Consider the following 19,955-nt stretch of genomic DNA (forward strand, 5'->3'; position numbering starts at 1 on the left):
TAGATGATACTAACGGAACTAATATATAATTAGGCATACAAAAACTAAATTGTTTCCACAATAATCCAATGTATGTTTTACAAATTATAGATATATTGTGCTTTCAAGACAGTTTAAATTAATTGTTCATGAAAAGGGAAAATAAACATGATACTGCCGACAGAAATGATTACATGCAGTTTGAATACAGCAGAAAATATTCGTTAGATCTATTATAATCCAACTGTCGTAATGAAAAAAATGTACATTACTACCATGTATGTTACAATTATTGTTGAAAAATCTTCCAGTGTTTTAGAGGAATTTCACATTTATACTGTGTTCAGCCTTACATGTATATAGTGAGTCAATATTTAACAAATGCATAGTACTGTTGACACCATAAAGTTGTTAATTCAATGTTTACATAAACTATATGTATCATTTGTTCTTTTTCAAATATATGGAATTTGGGTCTAGTACATCTTCAAAAAATCAAGAACACTTTCAAATTAATCAAAATTTCAGAGCTCTTTCTCTGTATTACTTTAAATGTTAAACACTTTTTTCCATTCATTCTTCGTTTTAAATAACTTGAATTATCAATTTTAATGGCTTTGACACTGCTGGTTTGAGCATACATTGCTGTTGCTGCAAAGGGGCGCTATTTCATTATACAAGTACCACTGTCGACTGGCATCCAGCTCAGGAATGGTAATACGGTTGGTGAATTTGCCTGTCATGCCAACACCCTGCCTAAAAATATTAATCTCCGTCTATGTGTTGAAGTTATAATCCTTCAAGAATACTATCTATACCAGGTCATGCAGAAGACATTCTGTAATGATAAATGTATCAAATATTTAAGACAAACACATAACCTTTTCATCAATCCTGTACAACAGCATTCCAAAAGACATCCCACACATAATTACATTAAATAACATTTTAGAATTTTATTACAGTAATAACTTCTTTTTATGAAAAACTTCAACCATCGCACATATTCTACATCAAGTAAGGGCCATGATTTTGATCTCATTTTAACAAATAGTTCTTTAACCTGGTTAAGAAAAAACAGTTACTTTATTAGAATTAAGTTATTTCTGATTAACTTGCTTGCAGTGAGCTAGACACTCTTTAACAACACAAACATAAACAGAAACTGTGGTATTTTAATTTAAGTGGCCTCTTTACAGACATGATCTCTGCAGCAAGCTTTATCAATACTTGATTTTTAATAAAAACATAATTGATTAAAGAGGCTCAAGCCAAATATACCTAAACATGTTCAGGACTGAATTCTGTATGCAGGGCCTCAATCAGGTTGTACTCCAAGTCATCATGTAGACCCATCATAACAAGCCACATTCCATAGCTAAAATAACGGGTATATTTAAACAATGAATTCTTAAACAAAAACTTCTAAGTAGCAATAGCGAGTCCTTAGAATATAACATAGCATCACTTTATTAAAACAAATAAATGCCAGCTACACAGTTTATTTTCTTACATACACACCTAAGTCTTAATACAGTATGGTTGTGTAAGTATGCAATATTCAAATTGTAATTCAATGTTTATCAGTGGAGATATTATTTTTCATTTAGATAAAATTATACACATTATATATATAAACTGGAAACTAGTGACTTTCCAAACTGAAGTGTATGAACACACTGTAAAATTAAATATTTCAACATCAAATTCTGTGTGCTAATAAATATTTCTTTATTTATTGGGAATTCTTACCTTATTACAAATGTACAACACTTTTCTTATTTTGTTCCACTATAATTGTCCATATGTAATGAAACATTCTTTTTCTCCATAGCCATGATGCTTGAAGTGATGGTGGACCATAGATACCACACTGTTTGCTCCTCTTCCAACAGCAGTACTGTACTTTTCATACAAAAACAAGAAACGTTTATAAGAAATGTATTAAATTCTCATCAAAAGTGGAGTGATTCAACACTGACCAAACAGTTCATCCTTTCTTATAGATATTGCTTAACATTAACTTGTATTTATCAAAATTTAATTGAATTCCAATTCACAGTGCTTATGATATAGCATCTTTATTATAAAGCAATGCAGTATTTTCAACCCAATTTCAGGGATTTACAGAAAGTTCAGTGAAAAAAAAAAACCCATAGAAATTAGTAATATCAAGTCTTAACAAAACATAACTTCCTTTAGATAATTTTACTTGACAAAATTTCTGCAAAGGTGTCACTATAATTCCAATGTAAAATGTGCACTGCAGGCCTGAAGCTTTTATTCATAGAGTCATAATTTGTTTAAAGACTATGGAATTTAATTTTGTGATATATGGAATTTCATAGTTAAAAGTGATATTGAAAAAGTGCATTTGAGGATACTGACACTGATATGAATGTAAACACTAACTTCAAAATCTTATACCTGCATGAGGATTCACAGAAATACAAGGGCCCTACTTGCTGAGCATAGTATGGGGTCAATACTTGTTGAGCACTCAAAACTGCAGTGAGCCTTTATATTTCTTACTGCTGGAGGTTATCCTGAAAAGTATAAAAAAAGAATTTCTCATTTTTTTAGTAGCCTACCAACATGTTGTCTACCAGTAATGGCAGTAGTGAGAATGAAAAAAGTAGTTTTTATTGTAATTTGCATGTAGAATTTTTAAGAAATTTTCAGGAGGTCTATTATAGTTGCTATGATTACAACAAAAAGTGACAATTTAAAACACCACTTTTCCTGTGTTATTGTACTATAATTTTCAATTTTCATAGATTCCACTGTGCATAATGACCATGTAATTATTAAATTGTTCACATCTGTGACAGTTTAAACAATGTACAATATCTTGTAATATTGGGCTATTCCAGAAAATATCCACCCCCTCCCTGTGGAAGCAGTTTTTTTGGTACAACCCGAGAGGAGAGGAGGGGAGGGGAGGGGGGGGGGGGTATTTGGAGGGATCCTATTGGGAGGAAGGGGAGGTGGGTATTTGAGGTAACCGGGGTGTGGAAGGGGGAGGGGGATATTTTCTGAAATAACCCGAGAGGAGGGGAGGGGGGGGTATTAGGAGGAAGGGGAGGGGGTATTTTCAGGTAACCGGGGTGTGGAAGGGGGAGAGGGGGGTAAAATGTCTCCAGGAGGGGGGGGGGAGGTAATTTTCTCCGAAAAAAAACTGCTTCCACAGTGGAGGGGTGGATATTTTCTGGAATAGCCCATTCCTGTTCATCAGTTCATTTACCTCTTTACAAATTCTATAGATAGAAAGTTTCATACAGAATGTAGGCCTACTTAACTTAGTAGATGCCCGACTGTCTTGGCTACAAGTATATTCTGCTATCATGAAAACTTACAAATACACAGGAACGATATTAAAAGTATTTGACAGCAGACAGTCGAATCGAAATGTCAACACTGCTATTTTTCGCTGCAAAGTTGTATCTTCGATAAGTCAACAAACGAAGCGGTCTGTCCATTTTGTTTTGCCTCCAATTACGAATAAATTTATAACGAAAATTAACATAACAATTATTAAATCCGCCAGGCACTTTAAATATCCGCGTATATTCAGAGCAATAACTGCATGTATTCTCTGACCCAGTTTCAGACATGTATTATAGCGAAAATGGCCTTCGCTATACAGGAGTTGACACTCCTATTAGAGACAGAAAAGGTTCCTAACCCTAACAGGCAGAAATAACTACAATATAGGTCACTTACTACCCAGATGGCCCTGGATTTCGGTGGATGATACAAAAGTACATGTACAATCAATGGAGTCTGGTCGTGAAGCGATGCTGCTCGTTGGTGATTGGTCCTCCTGGCCATGTGGTAGGAATCCTCCTCTCTGATTGGCTGGTTCTCCTGTGACCTCTTACAGTGACCTAACTAACCCTAACTACGTTCCCACTACTAACTCCCCCCCATTCTATAAAGTTGGTCACCAGGGTCCGTGTGAGTCACACAGAAAAGAGATGGCCTGGGAGGCTATAGATGGGTTCGTCACAGAGACAGGCATAACAGGGATACCCTGCTTAATAATAATCATGGAGGTTTCCCACATAACGATTTTTATATCTCGTGCCAAACAGACCAGACAACAAGGACTTCTGAAATCATGGACGAGATTCCCCATAGGAGATTGTCATTTAGAAGTGGTTGTTCCAAACATCTCTTTTAATAACTGGAATTAAGGTCATGGGATCCCCATACTGACTAAGTTCATCATTTTCTGGGTAACCCAGATTAAACATATTAAATTATTAAGGTCCTGGGATACCCAGGGGAAGAACTTATACCGATACTAATGCATACCAGGAACTACACATACTTACATCAGCTTATAACTTTAAGGTTACCGGAAAGGCATAATAAATCATTAAGGTGCTGGGATACCCTGCGGAACAACTGTCTTATCAAAGTGTATCATGGGATACCCATACTGCAGTACACCAGGACATACCACAAAATTTACCTAGCAAAACATTCAGATCTGAGAACTCCCCAGTCATTGAAATACCTCATTTAAGATCATGGGACCCCCATATTGATCTTAAGAAGCAAAGCTGTCTAAAGTTTGGACCATTCTGCATTAGGTTTAAAGAGACCCAATAGAATTTATAATCTATGGAAATAGTTTAGCACTTGACAGTATCAGGACAAGTTATCCCAATGATATACCTGGGATGCCCACGAGGCTTGGGGTGCACTGAGCAGATGGACAATTTCTACATCTAGAACAAGGATAAACCCGGGATACCAGGAGGCTGGGGAGACCCCAAGAAGATGACGCAGTTTCTGCGTCTATTGAAGGACGAGGCATTGCCTCTACTGATCCGTATAGGAAAAAGGATCTGAAGTAGGTGATCCGTGACCCGGAGTCCCTTTCCCCAGGCCCTTAGCCCAAGGATCTCTATTGCTAAGACCAGACCGGTCCTGTGACAGATCCCGGAATCCCCATCCCCATCTGGAAGAGGTTTTTGCTACAGCCCAAAGGATGCTGTGGTTAAATAAAGGCTGCACAGACTTTGGTCTCACACTAGGAATGTTAGCAGGTGATACCAAAATACAATCAGACCCACAAGTGAGACTCTGGCACACCATGCCCTACTGTTCTGTCCATCTGAACAGGAGACCTGAACACATCCCAGAGACCCTACACCAACAACCTCTCTTTCAGTATTTCCACAATGATGTGAAACTGTTGCGGCAGAGGCAATGAGGCCCTGACTAAACCTGTCAGAATTCAACATTATTACCCTGGACTGTGAATGGAAAGTGTAGTACAAACTTTCTATCTCTGAACAAAGGGGCGAGTAAAACCCTGAGGGAGGGAGTGGTACAGAGTACAATGACAAGGTTGCTGGTGGCGGCAACCCCCAAGCAAGTGAACCTTCATGGGCAAAGCCAGGTAGGAATTAAACTAACTGTTGGTTCTCCAACGTGATAAGGTGGCAATTTCCCAGAATGATTGAAGGGCAATACCCTACCATGCTCTTGATATTGAACATAGCTGCTGGTATCAGGTCCGCAAACCTTTGGAATACAATGGCCTCTGAGCTTTCCACCGGTGCCTTGACCTTTAGTAACAAGATTCCCTACTATTTCCGATTCATCTATGACCTTACGTTCCCCAGATGCCACTTGAGGTCCAGATGACTTTGTATTGAACTGGGCTTTAGTTTGGCATAAACTTGGCGAGAAGTTTAGTGGAAGACATTGGTCATGGCCTTCACCCTAGAGTCTGAAGTCCCAGCTTTGCTGTCAAAAGAGTTACTCTTGTAAAAACCAGTCTCCGAGTTGGGCAAATCTGACGTATCATTTTGCCTATTTCCTTTAGCCACCAGAGATACATCAATTTCACTTATAGGATATCTTATTATAAGGCAGTTCCTATAATTATCTTCTTGAATTACCATTAAAATATACAGGCCAGTATTAAAAAGAGTCACAGTGTTGTGCTCAAGAACATTATTGGATAACTGCTCCCTAAAAACCGTATCTTTGTTATTGTCACAATCTGCAGGGCACTCGGACACTGGAGCTATTGAGTACCCATAGTGTTTAAATTGCACAGGGTTGTTGCAACCAGGGTATTTGCAATGTTCATGCTTTGGTGCAAAGCTAACTGGACATTAGGATCAGGAGAGAATACGGTTTCCGTATTGTTTAAATTGAACAAGGCCTTGGGGGATAAGAAGATACTGTATCAGTATTAATGTGTAAATCACATGGGGTGCTAGAGCTGGGGATGACTGTAGCATCCATGTTGTCTATAGCACACATGGAACTAAAAGAAGTGTTACATACATTATCTGCCTTATTGTACAGAGCACGTGGAGCGCTAGAGACAGGAGTGACTAGGGTAACCATACTTTCTGGGGCATCCAAAGATATGGTATGTACGGTATCTGCTTTATGGTTTAGGGCGCTAGCGTTTGTGGCTGATACGGTACCGGTGTTATTAATAGTGCACATGGCGTTGGAAGGAAAGGTAAGTACTGTATCCGTAACACCATCCAATTCATATGGGGTGCTAGACTGTTGGTCTACTACGGTATCCGCATTGTCTATATTGCATGTGGCATTGGACAGAATGGTAGTTACAGTATTTGTATTACTGTCCATATTGCATTGGGTGCTGGCATTAAGGGTTAATATGGTAGCCGTATTTTCTAAATTACTGGGGGCGCTCAGAGAAAGGTTAAGTACAGTATCTGAACCAACACACATAGTGCAAAGATCATGAGTGGGTACAGTCTCTGATTGTGAATGGTCTCCTTCACTAATTAACTTGTTGGGAATCAGTAATTTAGTGGTGTCAGCAAAATTACTCCCACCATTATCTGATGCAGAGTTATCAAACTGGCTACTGGTCAGTCTACTGCTCCTCTGCAGAGACTCATCACTGACTCCCTCAAGACTGGAATCTGGACTCAATAAAGAACTAACAACCCCAGAGCTATTTGCCTGCTCTCCCAAGGTTTCAGACATGCTCCCCACATGAGAGCACTACTATCATTTTCCCCCACACTCTCCCCACTTCTAAGAGAGCTTGATGATTTGCATTCAGTAACTTGGGACAAATCCTGCTCTGCAAAGTCCAGAAAGTTAAAGAACTGTTCAGGTCTTCATCTGATTTTATTGGAACCCGGGGGACACAAGGCACACTACCCTGATCCTTAACTAGAGTATCACAGAACAAATCCCCCAATTCCGTTGAGGTACTTACCTCACACATTTCCAGGAAATCTCGGATTTGGAGAAGTGTGAGGAGGCTTCCTCCCTTAGCACACTCTCCCTTAGGAGATTAATTTCTGACTTGAGGACTCCTATGATTTGTTCAAGGTCATCATCTGATTTTAGTGGAACCCGGGGGACACATGACACACTACCTGATCCTTAACTGGAGTATCACAGGACAAATCCCCCAATTCCGTTGAGGTACTTACCTCACACATTTCAGGGGAAATCTCGGATTTGGAGAAGTGTGAGGAGGCTTCCTCCCTTAGCACACTCTCATTCAGGAGTTTAATTTCTGACTTAAGGGCTCCTATGACTTCATCATCTTCCTTAAATTTCTTTAAACTAGACTCAACAATTTCGTCGGAGTAGTTCTCCACCATGATGATTTGTCATTCAGGGACTTATTTTTATTTCTTAGAATTCGTGTACAAGTCATCAGATACTCCACACAAACACAATATATGTCGCATTTCTCTGTCAATGTATCTACTTTCTTTTGGAGGCGATCCCTTGGTATTTTAGTTCTTGATTTTCACCCTCCAGAACTTGTATTCTCTGTGATAACTTTCTTTACGTATTGGCGAATTGTAGGAACAGTTAGCCCCATGGGGAGTTACAGGAAAAGTCACGGGATACCCGACATGTGTTTCTGAGAGATACTGGAGGTTATTAGCATGACCTTGGCTCAAGACCTTTACCGGAGATGCAGCCCGCACTGGTGTCACAGGTGGCATATCATAGGTCGTCTTACATGGTGTGTGGGGGACTACTGTTTTTGGTGAAGACCACCCATGCCCATCTTCTGCCGTCACGCCTAGTGTGTGAGGGGATACCACCTCAGGGGGAAAATATTCTAATTGTCTATTGGCTGTAATGCCTGGTGTGAACTGGGATAAACGCCCCTGGGGACCAATATCCAAACCCCCAATTTGCCCTCATGTCCGGTGTGTGAGGGGCTACCCCTCCCGGTGAAGGCCACCCATATCCCCACAAAGGCGGGTAACATCCCAAATGAGGCCCAGTCCCACCCGAGTTACCTGGGGATTTTGTATTGCTGCAAGGAGTACTTACTTTCTCAGCCATAACCTTAGATATAAAGTATAAAGCTGATATATCTGTTGTAAATTAAAATACTCTACGTTTTGCTATTTGTTTTCTTGAATTCTGAAAACCTCAATAACAGACAATATCCCTACACCCTCTCTAATTTTTATTCTTTTTGACCTTTGGTGCAACAGCAATAAGATATGTACAGGGAAGGATACCTTCCACAATGAACCAAAAGAAACAATACACAGTAACACTTACTATCTTTCTATCCTTGAATTGAATAGAATGGAATGAAATAACTTTTTGAATAATTTTGAAAAATTCCAAGTCACCGGTTGTTGTTGTTACCGGAACTTCCGGCGTAAAATGAAAGTACTTTCGGTTTGGCACGTTTTCCGTGCGCGAGGCTTAAACTTCTGAAAAAAAAAATGACAAAACAATTTCTTTTGTCGAAGAAAATTTAATCCACTAAAAGAATGTTCGAACTAAATCGATATAACCCCAAAAGAATAGTCGTTTGAGCCTTACGGCGATTTTCCCAGTTTTTTGACAGTCCGCAGGCTGTATAAAACCGGGCTAGAAATTATAGAAATAACCCTTACTAATCTTACACAGGAATCCTGTTCAGAAAAAACCTGGCCGAAGGGACAGTTCAAAGACTTTCGCCTTCTACTACGTAACGGACAGGGACCTACTAGGGAATTTCCAGGCGAGATGTTCGCGATTACTTCTGACACCAATATAGCGAAAATGGCCTTCGCTATACAGGAGTTGACACTCCTATTAGAGACAGAAAAGGTTCCTAACCCTAACAGGCAGAAATAACTACAATATAGGTCACTTACTACCCAGATGGCCCTGGATTTCGGTGGATGATACAAAAGTACATGTACAATCAATGGAGTCTGGTCGTGAAGCGATGCTGCTCGTTGGTGATTGGTCCTCCTGGCCATGTGGTAGGAATCCTCCTCTCTGATTGGCTGGTTCTCCTGTGACCTCTTACAGTGACCTAACTAACCCTAACTACGTTCCCACTACAGTATCCACCGATAATGGCGTGTTGATTTCAAAGGGAAACAATTCGCTAATTCACTCATTAGGTTTGTGATATTTCACTAAATGTTTTAACGTTTAAACTTAAAAATCTTCGTCCGATATTATTGATTTTAACACTAGCTCTAATGGCTGTTGCTTGAAAAACAAATTAATGAAAACAAATATCTAATTAAGTGACGTCAACTTCAACGTCATTTTACCGAAATCGAGGCTTGTGTAATTTCGGATAAAAATGTGTCTCTGAGACGGACGTTTTTTTCGTTTTTGAATATGGCGGCATTGCTCACCAACGATGATTTTTGCACTTTTTGTTGGTTTTTCATGTACGAAGTAGTGGTTAAAATATTAAGATTGGTAAAGGATGCCGCCAAGGCGAAAATCATAAATAAAGTCTCAAATTTCATGGAAAATTCACATTTTTTTGGAAAGTGGGGCATGTTTGGAGTAATATATAAACACAACAACACATTATTTTTCAAAGTTTATTACTTATATATGAAGCATTGTGTTTACTTGTTACAAACAGCATATGTATCAATGTAGAATAAGTAATGTATAATATGGCTAAATTCGGTGCCATTTAAGTACATTAGTGAACCAAGCCCTTTAAAGATAAAATTCCTTATGACATAAAAGCAACCCCGGTCGTTACTTTGTTCACAAAGTGCGAGACTCTGCGATTCGACAAGTTTTTTATGTACTCAGAAAAATATCGCTCAGTGCACGCGCCGGAAAAAACAGAACTTTTTATTTGAAAGTTTCGTAAGGTATCTCGCGTGTTACCGTAGAGGGATCGATTTCCTTATTTGATCGTTTGTGGTTTGGGACACACCACTTTTGTTTGTTTGTTTTGGATTTAACGTCGCACCGACACATGATAGGTCATATGGCGACTTTCCAGCTTTAATAGTGGAGGAAGACCCCAAGTGCCCCTCCGTGCAGTATTTCATCACGAGCGGGCACCCGGGTAGAACCACCGACCTTCCCTAAGCCAGCTGGATGGCTTCCTCACATGAAGAATTCAACGCCCCGAGTGAGGCTCGAACCCACATCGATGAGGGGCAAGTGATTTGAAGTCAGTGACCTTAACCACTCGGCCACGGAGGCCCCACACCACATGTTTGATGTTCAAACCCTGTGCACTTGGACGCTACACTTTCCTCTTTGGTTTTGTCCGACGGGACTGACGGAAGACCCTTTGCAATCCCACTCGGACTGAGCTACTTTCATATCTGTCTTCTGCTCAATGATGGTTCTATCTTTTACAACTGCAAATACTTCATAGTATCGGCCGTTCGGTTAAGTTCAAACGTATAATGGATGGACTTTCTTTCTTTCTCTTATCAGTAAGGGATTCAACTGACGCGTATACCATCAACTACATTGATTAGGGTTGGTCTTTTTCCACTGACCGTACTTTATTCCTGTATGATCAGTGAGTGTATCTGTCTGTTTCGGTCTCTATGTACTAGTATATTATCTACGTTGTCTGTATATTTTCGTGTATATTTGTATGACAAACACACCTTTGAAGGTAAATGTCCGTTCTTTTTTTTTTTTTTTTTTTTTTTTTTGTTACCACTGTTCTTCGTTCTCGTTTTTATTGCCTGAAATTTGCCACCGGTAAAACATGCAGGACAATTTACTTGGCCTAATCTAATGTGGACATAGATCTGAATTATTTTAGTTTTACATTTAACCGTTTAAATATTCCCAATAGAAGAAAAACATTATTTGTATAGCTATAGTGAAAAAAAGATTTCGAATAGGAGTGGCATTTAGGTTAAGTGAAAATGGTGTATTAATTTGGGTATGATTTAAGCACTCGATACTAAATGACAGAACTGCAATGAATATTTAAAATGCTTTTCAGCAATTCTAATTATAAACTAATTTCTATCTTGCTCGTTATTTTAAGCACAACCTGTCTTCTTTACAATTTACATTTTAATTCACCATGGCAGAGACATCAAATTCTCCGGACAAATGCTACCTCGGTAAGTCATCCATTTTCTAATAATCATAGATTTTTGTTTCTGCAAATTGGTTCTTAGCACAGCCAAATTTTAAAGTTCATTTTCCCCCCATGGACTTAGATGTTTCTCTCAAGTTTTTGTAATAAATATTTCTGCATATTTTCTATTTCATCATCATTCACAAAAATAATTACATGTGTATAGAGCAAAAATATAACATACAATATTCTTTTGCGATTCATAAAGTTCATAATTACATACACAATGATAAGTACAACGCCTTCTAGTATGTCAAATCAGTTATAAAACTTAGTATAAAATAAGATGTTTTCAGTGTTTGCTTCCGAAACTATTTTTATTTGCATTAACTTTTAGGTCTTTTGGAAGAGCATTCCACCATTTTGTCCAGCACAGATCTTAAGAAAAATCTCATTCTATTTATTTATTTTTTTATTTCAGTTATAATTATTTTTATCAAAATAAAATGCATTTGTATTCAGATCAAACAAATTTTGAAACTTCTTATATTCCATTGACATTAATGATTAAAAGAAAAATTGATGAAAAATGCATTAATATATTAATCGTAAGCTTACATCACTCAATGCTGAGGCGTATGTCTTAATGTGGTGTATTTTGTTGCACTGTGTTTCGGGTGTTAACAGTATATAAGTCTGGGTAATACACAATGAAAGTTAGATAATGCATGTAAGAGTCTATACGGAAAATGTTTCATTTTTTAACATAAATGTAGAAGATCAATTTTCGTCCTAAGACTTTAAAATACAAACGAAATTATTTATTCTGGGTGAGAAAATCACCTGCATGCCATATACGTTTACTTACTATAGAGATTATGAAGTAGATTGGAGAAGAATGTATACTTGTAAATACACTAAGTAAATACCATTCTTAATACGCATCTCAGCGACAATAATTCTATTCAAGAGAAAATCGTTTTTTGAGATATATTATTTAGAGTCTAACACAATACCCTGGGTTATTATATAGTATACCGTATCCGCCATACATTTTGCCTGTCTTGTGATGTTTTCTTTTCCGGTGCTCGCCGCTATAACGTTTTAAGCATATAATGTGAAAACTACTAGGGGTACATTTTGTCACTTTGTTTCATAATATCTTCTTTTGTTTAATATGAAACTAAAACGGGCCATGTAAGAACTGTAAATATAGTACATATACATGTAATTGTTGTTAATTAATTAGTTGTCTGAACTTGAATAGGTGAGACCAGCTGAAGACAAGTTTGTATGCAGGCGCAAAGTAGAGGAGAAGATATTCCTTCTGGCCGATGATGACACTCTAATGCGTATGAATCAAATTCAGTTAATGGAGATGTATTGGAAGTAAGTATGAAATTCATTTTAATCAAAATTTCTTGTAAAGTTTAAACCGTAGCGGGCATTATTTTTGTCAGAGCTGCCCCATCCCGCATTTCGTTTGCTTTTTTAAACTTAGATACGTTACACAGATATTAATCTGATCTTGAAAAGAAATAAAACAGATTTTTTCTTGAATGTATCTCTCAAAAAGTCATTTCAGTAATTTTATATAAAAGGCCACCTTTACTGAATACATAATGCAGAAATATACTAACAAATTTTGCGGAGTCTCGCCACAGCGATTTAATATATATTCGAAGCATTTTAGAAGAGCAGTTCTTTCTAAGTTTTAAATATATTTGAACTAAGTTTTTCCTGCCGAAGAGAACAAACCAGAAGAATGTTAGAATTAATGTGCTGTAGGCGAATATTTGGAATATCTGAATGTAGTGTGTTGTTTTCGAACAGAAAAAGCTTACGCTTTGCGCTCAAAATCACAATGTCTCGCTATTTAGTCTCTGTAAGCATTTCATAAAAAAACAACCTGACCTTGGATGTTAATGAACATCGCTAAACCATATAAAGAAAACGTAGTAAGAAATAAACAGCATATGAAATCTGCATAAGTATATCATATCTAATTATGATATGATTTATGTTATCTAAATGCCGTGTCGTTTGTGTTATGCATAACTAAAATATTTTCTTTAAAGATACATTAACACACTGCAAGTCCTGTGTCGAAATCAAATAAGACTAGGGTCAATGAAAGATGGTGGAAAAGAGATCTGTTTGGATGGAATTTATAAACCTCGTCGTCCTTGTCTTGTGTATTCGTTTGGGTGAGTAACCTGTACGTTAACTACTATACGTTATTTGAATGATATTTGAATAATAAACAAATAATAGTGTACTCTTTTTCTATTTTTGTTAATCCGTATTAGAAAAACAGCTTTATAAATATTTAAGTTTAAAACGTTCCATTATCTGTCAAGTAAACTTATATTTTACATAGTACTATATCTATTAAAAGGTCAATATTTTTTTTCTTTCAGATCGAATTTTCAATTTGATTTTGAACTGTCCGTTATACGCAATTTCAAATGTGAAGTGCATACATTTGATCCGAGGTAACATATACATTTATGTTATTTCTAAGTACATGTAGATAGATTTGTTCAAAGTAAAACAAAAAATTATGGCCACATCAATGTCGTGCTGGTGAAACATAATTGAGCCGCACCATGAGAAAACCAACATAGTGTATTTGCGACCAGCATGGATCAAGACCAGCCTGTGCATCCGCGCAGTCTGGTCAGGATCCATACTATTTGCTTTCAAAGCCTATTGTAATAAGATAAACTGCTAGCGAACAGCATGTATCCTGACCAGACTGTGCTGATGCGCAGGCTGGTCTGGATCCATGCTGGTCGCAAACGCACTATGTTGGTTTTCTCATGGCGCGGCTCATTATTTCGAGTTGTTACACTTAAGTAACAGAACTGTATCCTATTCATGACAGCTTAATTTGAAAATAGTAGTAAAATGTAGAAGAAATTTAATGAAGTTCTTGAAACAAATTTCTTAAGTGTTTGTTCTCGCATTATAAATCTTTGCTAATGATCGATATTAAATGTGAAAATAAAGTTATGAGCTAAAATTTTTATTTTGTTGCAGTCATCCAATAAAAAATCTGCGTTTCCCTCCTGGAATAAATTTTCATCTTACCGGGCTTTGGAACAGCAGTAAGACAAATAAATACGGCTGGAAAATGAAATCCTTGGATGATATTAGAAGGAAACTAAATCATGAAAAAGTATGTATTTATCAATGATATAGGCACTATACACATTTTCCCTTGTTCAATTGTATTTTCTTCCTAGTTAATGAAATTATACATGTACTTGATGATGGCACTGTGTTATCATATAAGAAATAATATATCCCAAGCAGTGATTTGTCGTTGAATAAAATTATTTGTCGTTTAATTTAAACTCGTTTGTCGTTGAATAAAATTATTTGTCGTTTAATTTAAACTCGTTTGTCGTTGAATAAAATCACTGCACAGCCAGAGTGATATAATCTTATTCATGGGCAAATCACAGTTTCATATTATATCATTTCGATTCCAACTCGTTATCAAGATTCATTACGTACATCCTCGACGGCATCTACCAAATATTTTGCTTTTTTGTGGGTTCTTTTTTTTTTTTTTGGATTTGACGCTACGACGTAATAAGTGTGACGTACAAACAGTGAATTGTTGGATAATAAAACATGGTTTGCAGTCTTCTTTGTTTATTAGGAAAGTAAATAAGGTGGCGTAAGAGCCGCTTCTAATTACATTTTATCGTCTGTTTTAGAGAGTTATAGATGTACTCAAGATTGATGTAGAAGGTGCCGAATGGAACGCACTTCCAGATATGTTCCAGTCAGGTGTTCTGAAATACGTAAAACAATTGAGTATAGAAATACATGTCGGAGAAAGAAACGTGGGCGATGTATCTGTTTCACAACAAATTAAAATTTTAAGACGTTTATATGAACATGGTTTTCATATCTTTATGCAAGAACATAATTTATATTCCACGAGGCGCTTTAAATACCCATATCCGTTCATCACAACGGTAAATGAAATATCACTTATTAACGTGAACTGGAAAGCATGACATTTCGATTGCTGGAAAATTTTATTTCCTGGGCCAACTCATTTGCAACGTTGCTTTTACAGGTCTCATTATATGTTGAATACAACATCACTTTTAGGTCGTGCGTTCAAGCCCCCGCTTTTCTAATTAAAAGCACTAACTTTGGGACAAGAGTCCTTACACCTGGCACGATAAAGATCAAGTTTTTATTTATTATTCTTCTCGGTATAACAATAAAATGATGTTTATACTAAATTATCAATACATTTGTTATCTTAACCTGCTCTTGGGGGAGGGCCGTCACTACTGCTAAAGAAAAAAAAGCCTGTGGCCCAACCATTTTGCTTCTCACTTAAATGTAACTGTTACTTTACATGCTTTTTGAAACTTTCGTTTTTCTATGTTAAAATAATGCATGAATTATAGTGTATTATAAACACGTATCAATAATATATATAGCAGTTTGATACATGTATGTAATACTACAAACATATCAAAGGATGAGATGTAGACCTTTTGTACAGTGTATCCTACCAATTTTCCAATAAATATATTAGCGTAAAAAGTTCTTAATAATTACGTCGACAAATGTATTAAGTTTGTTCAGTACAGTTATATTTGTGCTAGAAAACAATTCTTCCAACTTGAAAACGTTCGTATTAACATAGTAATAGCGTTTCAAATACTTTTCTTTCATTAACACATTTTTGGCATATAAAAAGAAGATGAAATTCATCACCTACATCATTATTACAACAACAAACACTTTTATTTCCAGTCAGGTTACAACATGGTAACAACATGACAGAACAAAGCAAAAAGATTCAACAATATGTGGGTTTATATGCATAGAAAACTATTTTCCAGGGGACAGTTAAACATACAAAATGTATTAACTATTCAGCTAGCAGACAGTTTTATAATTTATACTTATAAAATGTTCATATAAAATTACAGCCGTTCATAAGTAATTTGTAACATAAGGTAATTCACAAAATAATATAATTATTAGATCTATGCCTATTACAAATATTCGATATACAACTGTAGTCACAAGGAACACAATAAAAATAGCTTGTTGGATAAATACTCTGTATTTATAGTAAAGACACTTTTAAGAGAATTTACATAAATTTATATGGGTTAGGAGAGTTGATCAATGCGCACGTGGGAATCAAATATTTCAGTCACGGTTTTTTAACAACTGACAGGAATGCTAATAATAGAATTGGGTCAGGGAATTACGAGGCGTTGATTGGTTAAATTCTAACATTCTTATAGTAATGAATATGCAAATTCATTCAGAAACATTAACATCAGAAGCATTCAAAAAAGAAAACAATGCTTTATTTCCCTGGTCCGCAATATATTTCTTTGTTGTAAGATCCACCCTTGGTAAAATAAATGCCAAGGTACTTGTAGTCCTTGGCGATTTCTACATGACTGTTTCCAATATAAAAAGTCAAATTTCGTCTGATTCTGTCTTTACCAAAAATGAGTATTTTTGTTTTATCAACATTAATTTTCAATTTCCACTGGTCACAATATGTTTTAAATACATTTAAGGCATTTTGTAAATCGTTTTCAGATTCCGCGAATATCACAGTATCATCTGCATATAAAAGAATCAATAATTTCAAGTATATATGTAAATTTTAAGCATTTAAATTGTTGCAAAATCCCTCAACATTTCTTTCACATATTTTCTAAGTCATTTAAGAATATACTAAATAAAAAAGCGACCGAAGTTTCGCCTTGTCTCACATCGACATTACAATTGAAAAAGTTTGTACAGCCTTCACTGGTTACCACCTAATATTACTATATAAGTTATGTATGACATTAAAACATTTTCCATTTATCTTTCCCGTTGCAATTTATACCAAAGCAGAGTCAAATGCCTGCTTTAAAACTAACAAAACAACAGTACAATTTCTTTTTACTAGACTGTACAATATCTATCAAGCTCTTAAGTATAAATAAATTATCACATTTTCTAAAACCTGCCTGTGAAGATTTTATTAGTCGTATAGTTTCAGCATATAAATTTAATCTATTATTCAGGATACATGTGAAGAGTTTTCCAAAACAACTCAAAAGTGATATAGGCCTACAATTTTTAGCTCGACTATTCATAGAATAGTAGAGCTATTGGACTCGCCCATGCGTCGGCGTCCGCGTCCGCGTCGGCGTCCGCGTCCCGATTTGGTTAAGTTTTTGTATGTAAGCTGGTATCTCAGCAACCACTTGTGGGAATGGATTGAAACTTCACACACTTATTCACTGTGATAAACTGACTTAAATTGCACAGGTTCCATAACTCTATTTTGCTTTTTTACAAAATTATGTCCCTTTTTTGACTTAGAAAGTTTTGGTTAAGGTTTTGTATGTAAGCTGGTATCTCAGTAACCACTTGTAGGAATGGAATGAAACTTCACACACTTATTCACTGTGATAAACTGACTTACATTGCACAGGTTCCATAACTCTATTTTGCTGTTTTACAAAATTATGCCCCTTTTTCCACTTAGAATTTTTTGGTTAAGGTTTTGTATGTAAGATGGTATCTCAGTACTCACTAATTGGAATGGATTGAAACTTCACACACTTGTTCACTGTCATGATCTGACATGCACAAAGCAGGTCCCATAACTTTATTTTGCTGTTTTACAAAATTATGCCCCTTTTTCAACATAGAAAATTTTGGTTAAGTTTTTGTATATAAGCTGGTATCTCAGTATCCACTAATGGGAATGGATTGAAACTTCACGCACTTGTCCACTGTCATGAGCTGATAAGCACTATGCAGGTTCCATAACCCTATTTCTTTTTTTTTAAATTATGCCCCTTTTTCGACTTTCGTATTCATTCAATCGACAAGGCTGTTGCTGTCCTTCGACAGCTCTTGTTAGGTAGGCAAAGGTCACCTTTATTTTTATATATTGGTTTAACTATACCAATAGTCCATGTTTCTGGAATTACTTCAGTAAATACAACATTAAATAATTTGCAATATAATGGAAGCATGATATAAGAAGATGCTTTGATCTGGTTATTAACAATATTGTCAATACTTGGAGCTTTGCTATTTTCAAGTGATTTAATAGCTTTTAGTATTTCAGTTTCAGTAATTGCCGAATTAATCTCCTCTGTTAAAATGTCAGTGTTTTCAGTAATGAACGGACCATCAGTTTCGTTTTCAGTCATCTGTATTCAAATTACTATAAAACTCAAAAAGGTCATTTAGACTTGCACTTATTTCTGCTGCCTTTGTATTATATGTAAATAGTTTCATAACATTTCGTGGAAAAGCATTAAAATGATATGAGGATAAAGGTAGCTAAACAACTTGACCTTATCCTGACATACTGAGCTAGGGAATTGTATGAAATATTCCAGTGTTTGTTTACTTGAACACGGTTTCTAATCAACAATAGATTCACAGTATAAAATGAAGGCTGAGCCTGCTGTATACATTTCAACACATCCAGTTGTTTATGGACGGGTTAAATAAGAATTTTTATAACAAAATGATTCTGCTTCTGTAGACAGATGAAAACCATCTAGTTGAATTTCATGTAATATATACAGTTTTCCCATTTGCACATGCTGTGTTGTGAAAATACTGTTGATGATTGCGCTCTGAACATTTTTAAAAACTTAGTAGACAAACTATTGATTTAATAGGTCATTTAACACTTATATGTACAATTCGCCTACACATTTCAACGTGTACTCATTCGAAGACAAAAACACGTAATATTGGACGTGCCGATAATATATCCCGTATTGTACAGGGATAATATGTTGAATCTATGCCTATTTTTTTCCCAACAGAAAATGAAAGTAGTAAAGACTGACTCGATTCCAGCTACTATATAATGTAAATAATGCCAACAGAAATATCGCGTCAAGTGTTTGTTTCATGCAGATACTTTTTTCCGTCCAGCGGGCTGTATAGTTAACATTGAGATTGGCCACTTCCGATTCGAAACAAAGTTGTTGCATCGTCCAAAATCCAGAACGGAAATAAGGTAGACGATCATATGGCGACATTCCATTTTCATAATAATGGAAGACCCAAAGTACCCCTTGCAACAATTTCAGGCATAGACAGGAAATACACCTCGGGCGAAGTTTCGAACCCATAGAAGTTGAAGTCATCTGATTCAAATTCAGAGACTGTATCACTCGGCATTGGAGACCCCCGGGTCGCTGGTTGGAAGATAAATAGATATGAAATAACATATTATAAAGAGCACATAATAAATTATGTGAAAATATATATTTGTGGAATTTTTTTCCATATATTAATGGACCGAATATCTATTAAGTATATTTTTCAACGAAAACCTTAGATCTATGAAAGTAAATCAAAACCGTTAAAATTATTTGCAAGGCATACCTTGGTATGGACTTAGCAAACCAGACAGTCGATATTTGCAATAAAAAAAAAACTTCTTTGTAAGCTATTTCAAAAATCGATGAAGGATAACAGCATATATGCGTTTTTGATAAAGCTGAAAACTATATGAATATCAGTTCAAATATACACTACAGTTTGATAGAACAACATGGATACAGCCTATAAATTGTAATAAAACATGTATGATTAAAATGCAATTTAAATACAAAGTAGTTTTCGTCTTTGTTAC

General features: G+C 36.1%; 1 protein-coding gene and 1 long non-coding RNA gene across 2 annotated transcripts; one reads left to right on the forward strand and one right to left on the reverse strand.

Annotated features, from left to right (window-relative positions):
• Positions 1-219: 219 nt before the first annotated feature.
• LOC128548058 (uncharacterized) lies at positions 220-3,591 on the reverse strand. The gene is made up of 5 exons (XR_008366883.1): positions 3,336-3,591; positions 2,407-2,525; positions 1,732-1,884; positions 1,261-1,357; positions 220-817 (listed from the first exon to the last, which is right to left on the reverse strand). It is a non-coding gene; the product is annotated as an uncharacterized LOC128548058 (long non-coding RNA).
• Positions 3,592-10,250: 6,659 nt separating this feature from the next.
• LOC123528938 (probable methyltransferase-like protein 24) lies at positions 10,251-16,013 on the forward strand. The gene is made up of 6 exons (XM_045309020.2): positions 10,251-11,330; positions 12,555-12,676; positions 13,366-13,494; positions 13,708-13,782; positions 14,330-14,468; positions 15,016-16,013. Exons 1-6 carry the CDS (start codon positions 11,196-11,198, stop codon positions 15,319-15,321), a joined length of 906 nt encoding a protein of 301 aa, XP_045164955.2. The 5' UTR covers positions 10,251-11,195; the 3' UTR covers positions 15,322-16,013.
• The last annotated feature ends 3,942 nt before the right edge of the window (positions 16,014-19,955 follow it).

Source organism: Mercenaria mercenaria, chromosome 13 (genome assembly GCF_021730395.1).
Source record: "Mercenaria mercenaria strain notata chromosome 13, MADL_Memer_1, whole genome shotgun sequence".
Lineage (NCBI taxonomy): Eukaryota > Metazoa > Mollusca > Bivalvia > Venerida > Veneridae > Mercenaria > Mercenaria mercenaria.

Coding starts and splice junctions, on each gene's coding strand:
- LOC123528938 (XM_045309020.2), top strand. CDS start 11,196: ATGCTTTTCAGCAATTCTAATTATAAACTAATTTCTATCTTGCTCGTT. Junction 12,677..13,365: donor TTAATGGAGATGTATTGGAA/GTAAGTATGAAA, acceptor TTTTCTTTAAAG/ATACATTAACACACTGCAAG. Junction 13,495..13,707: donor TGTCTTGTGTATTCGTTTGG/GTGAGTAACCTG, acceptor TTTTTCTTTCAG/ATCGAATTTTCAATTTGATT.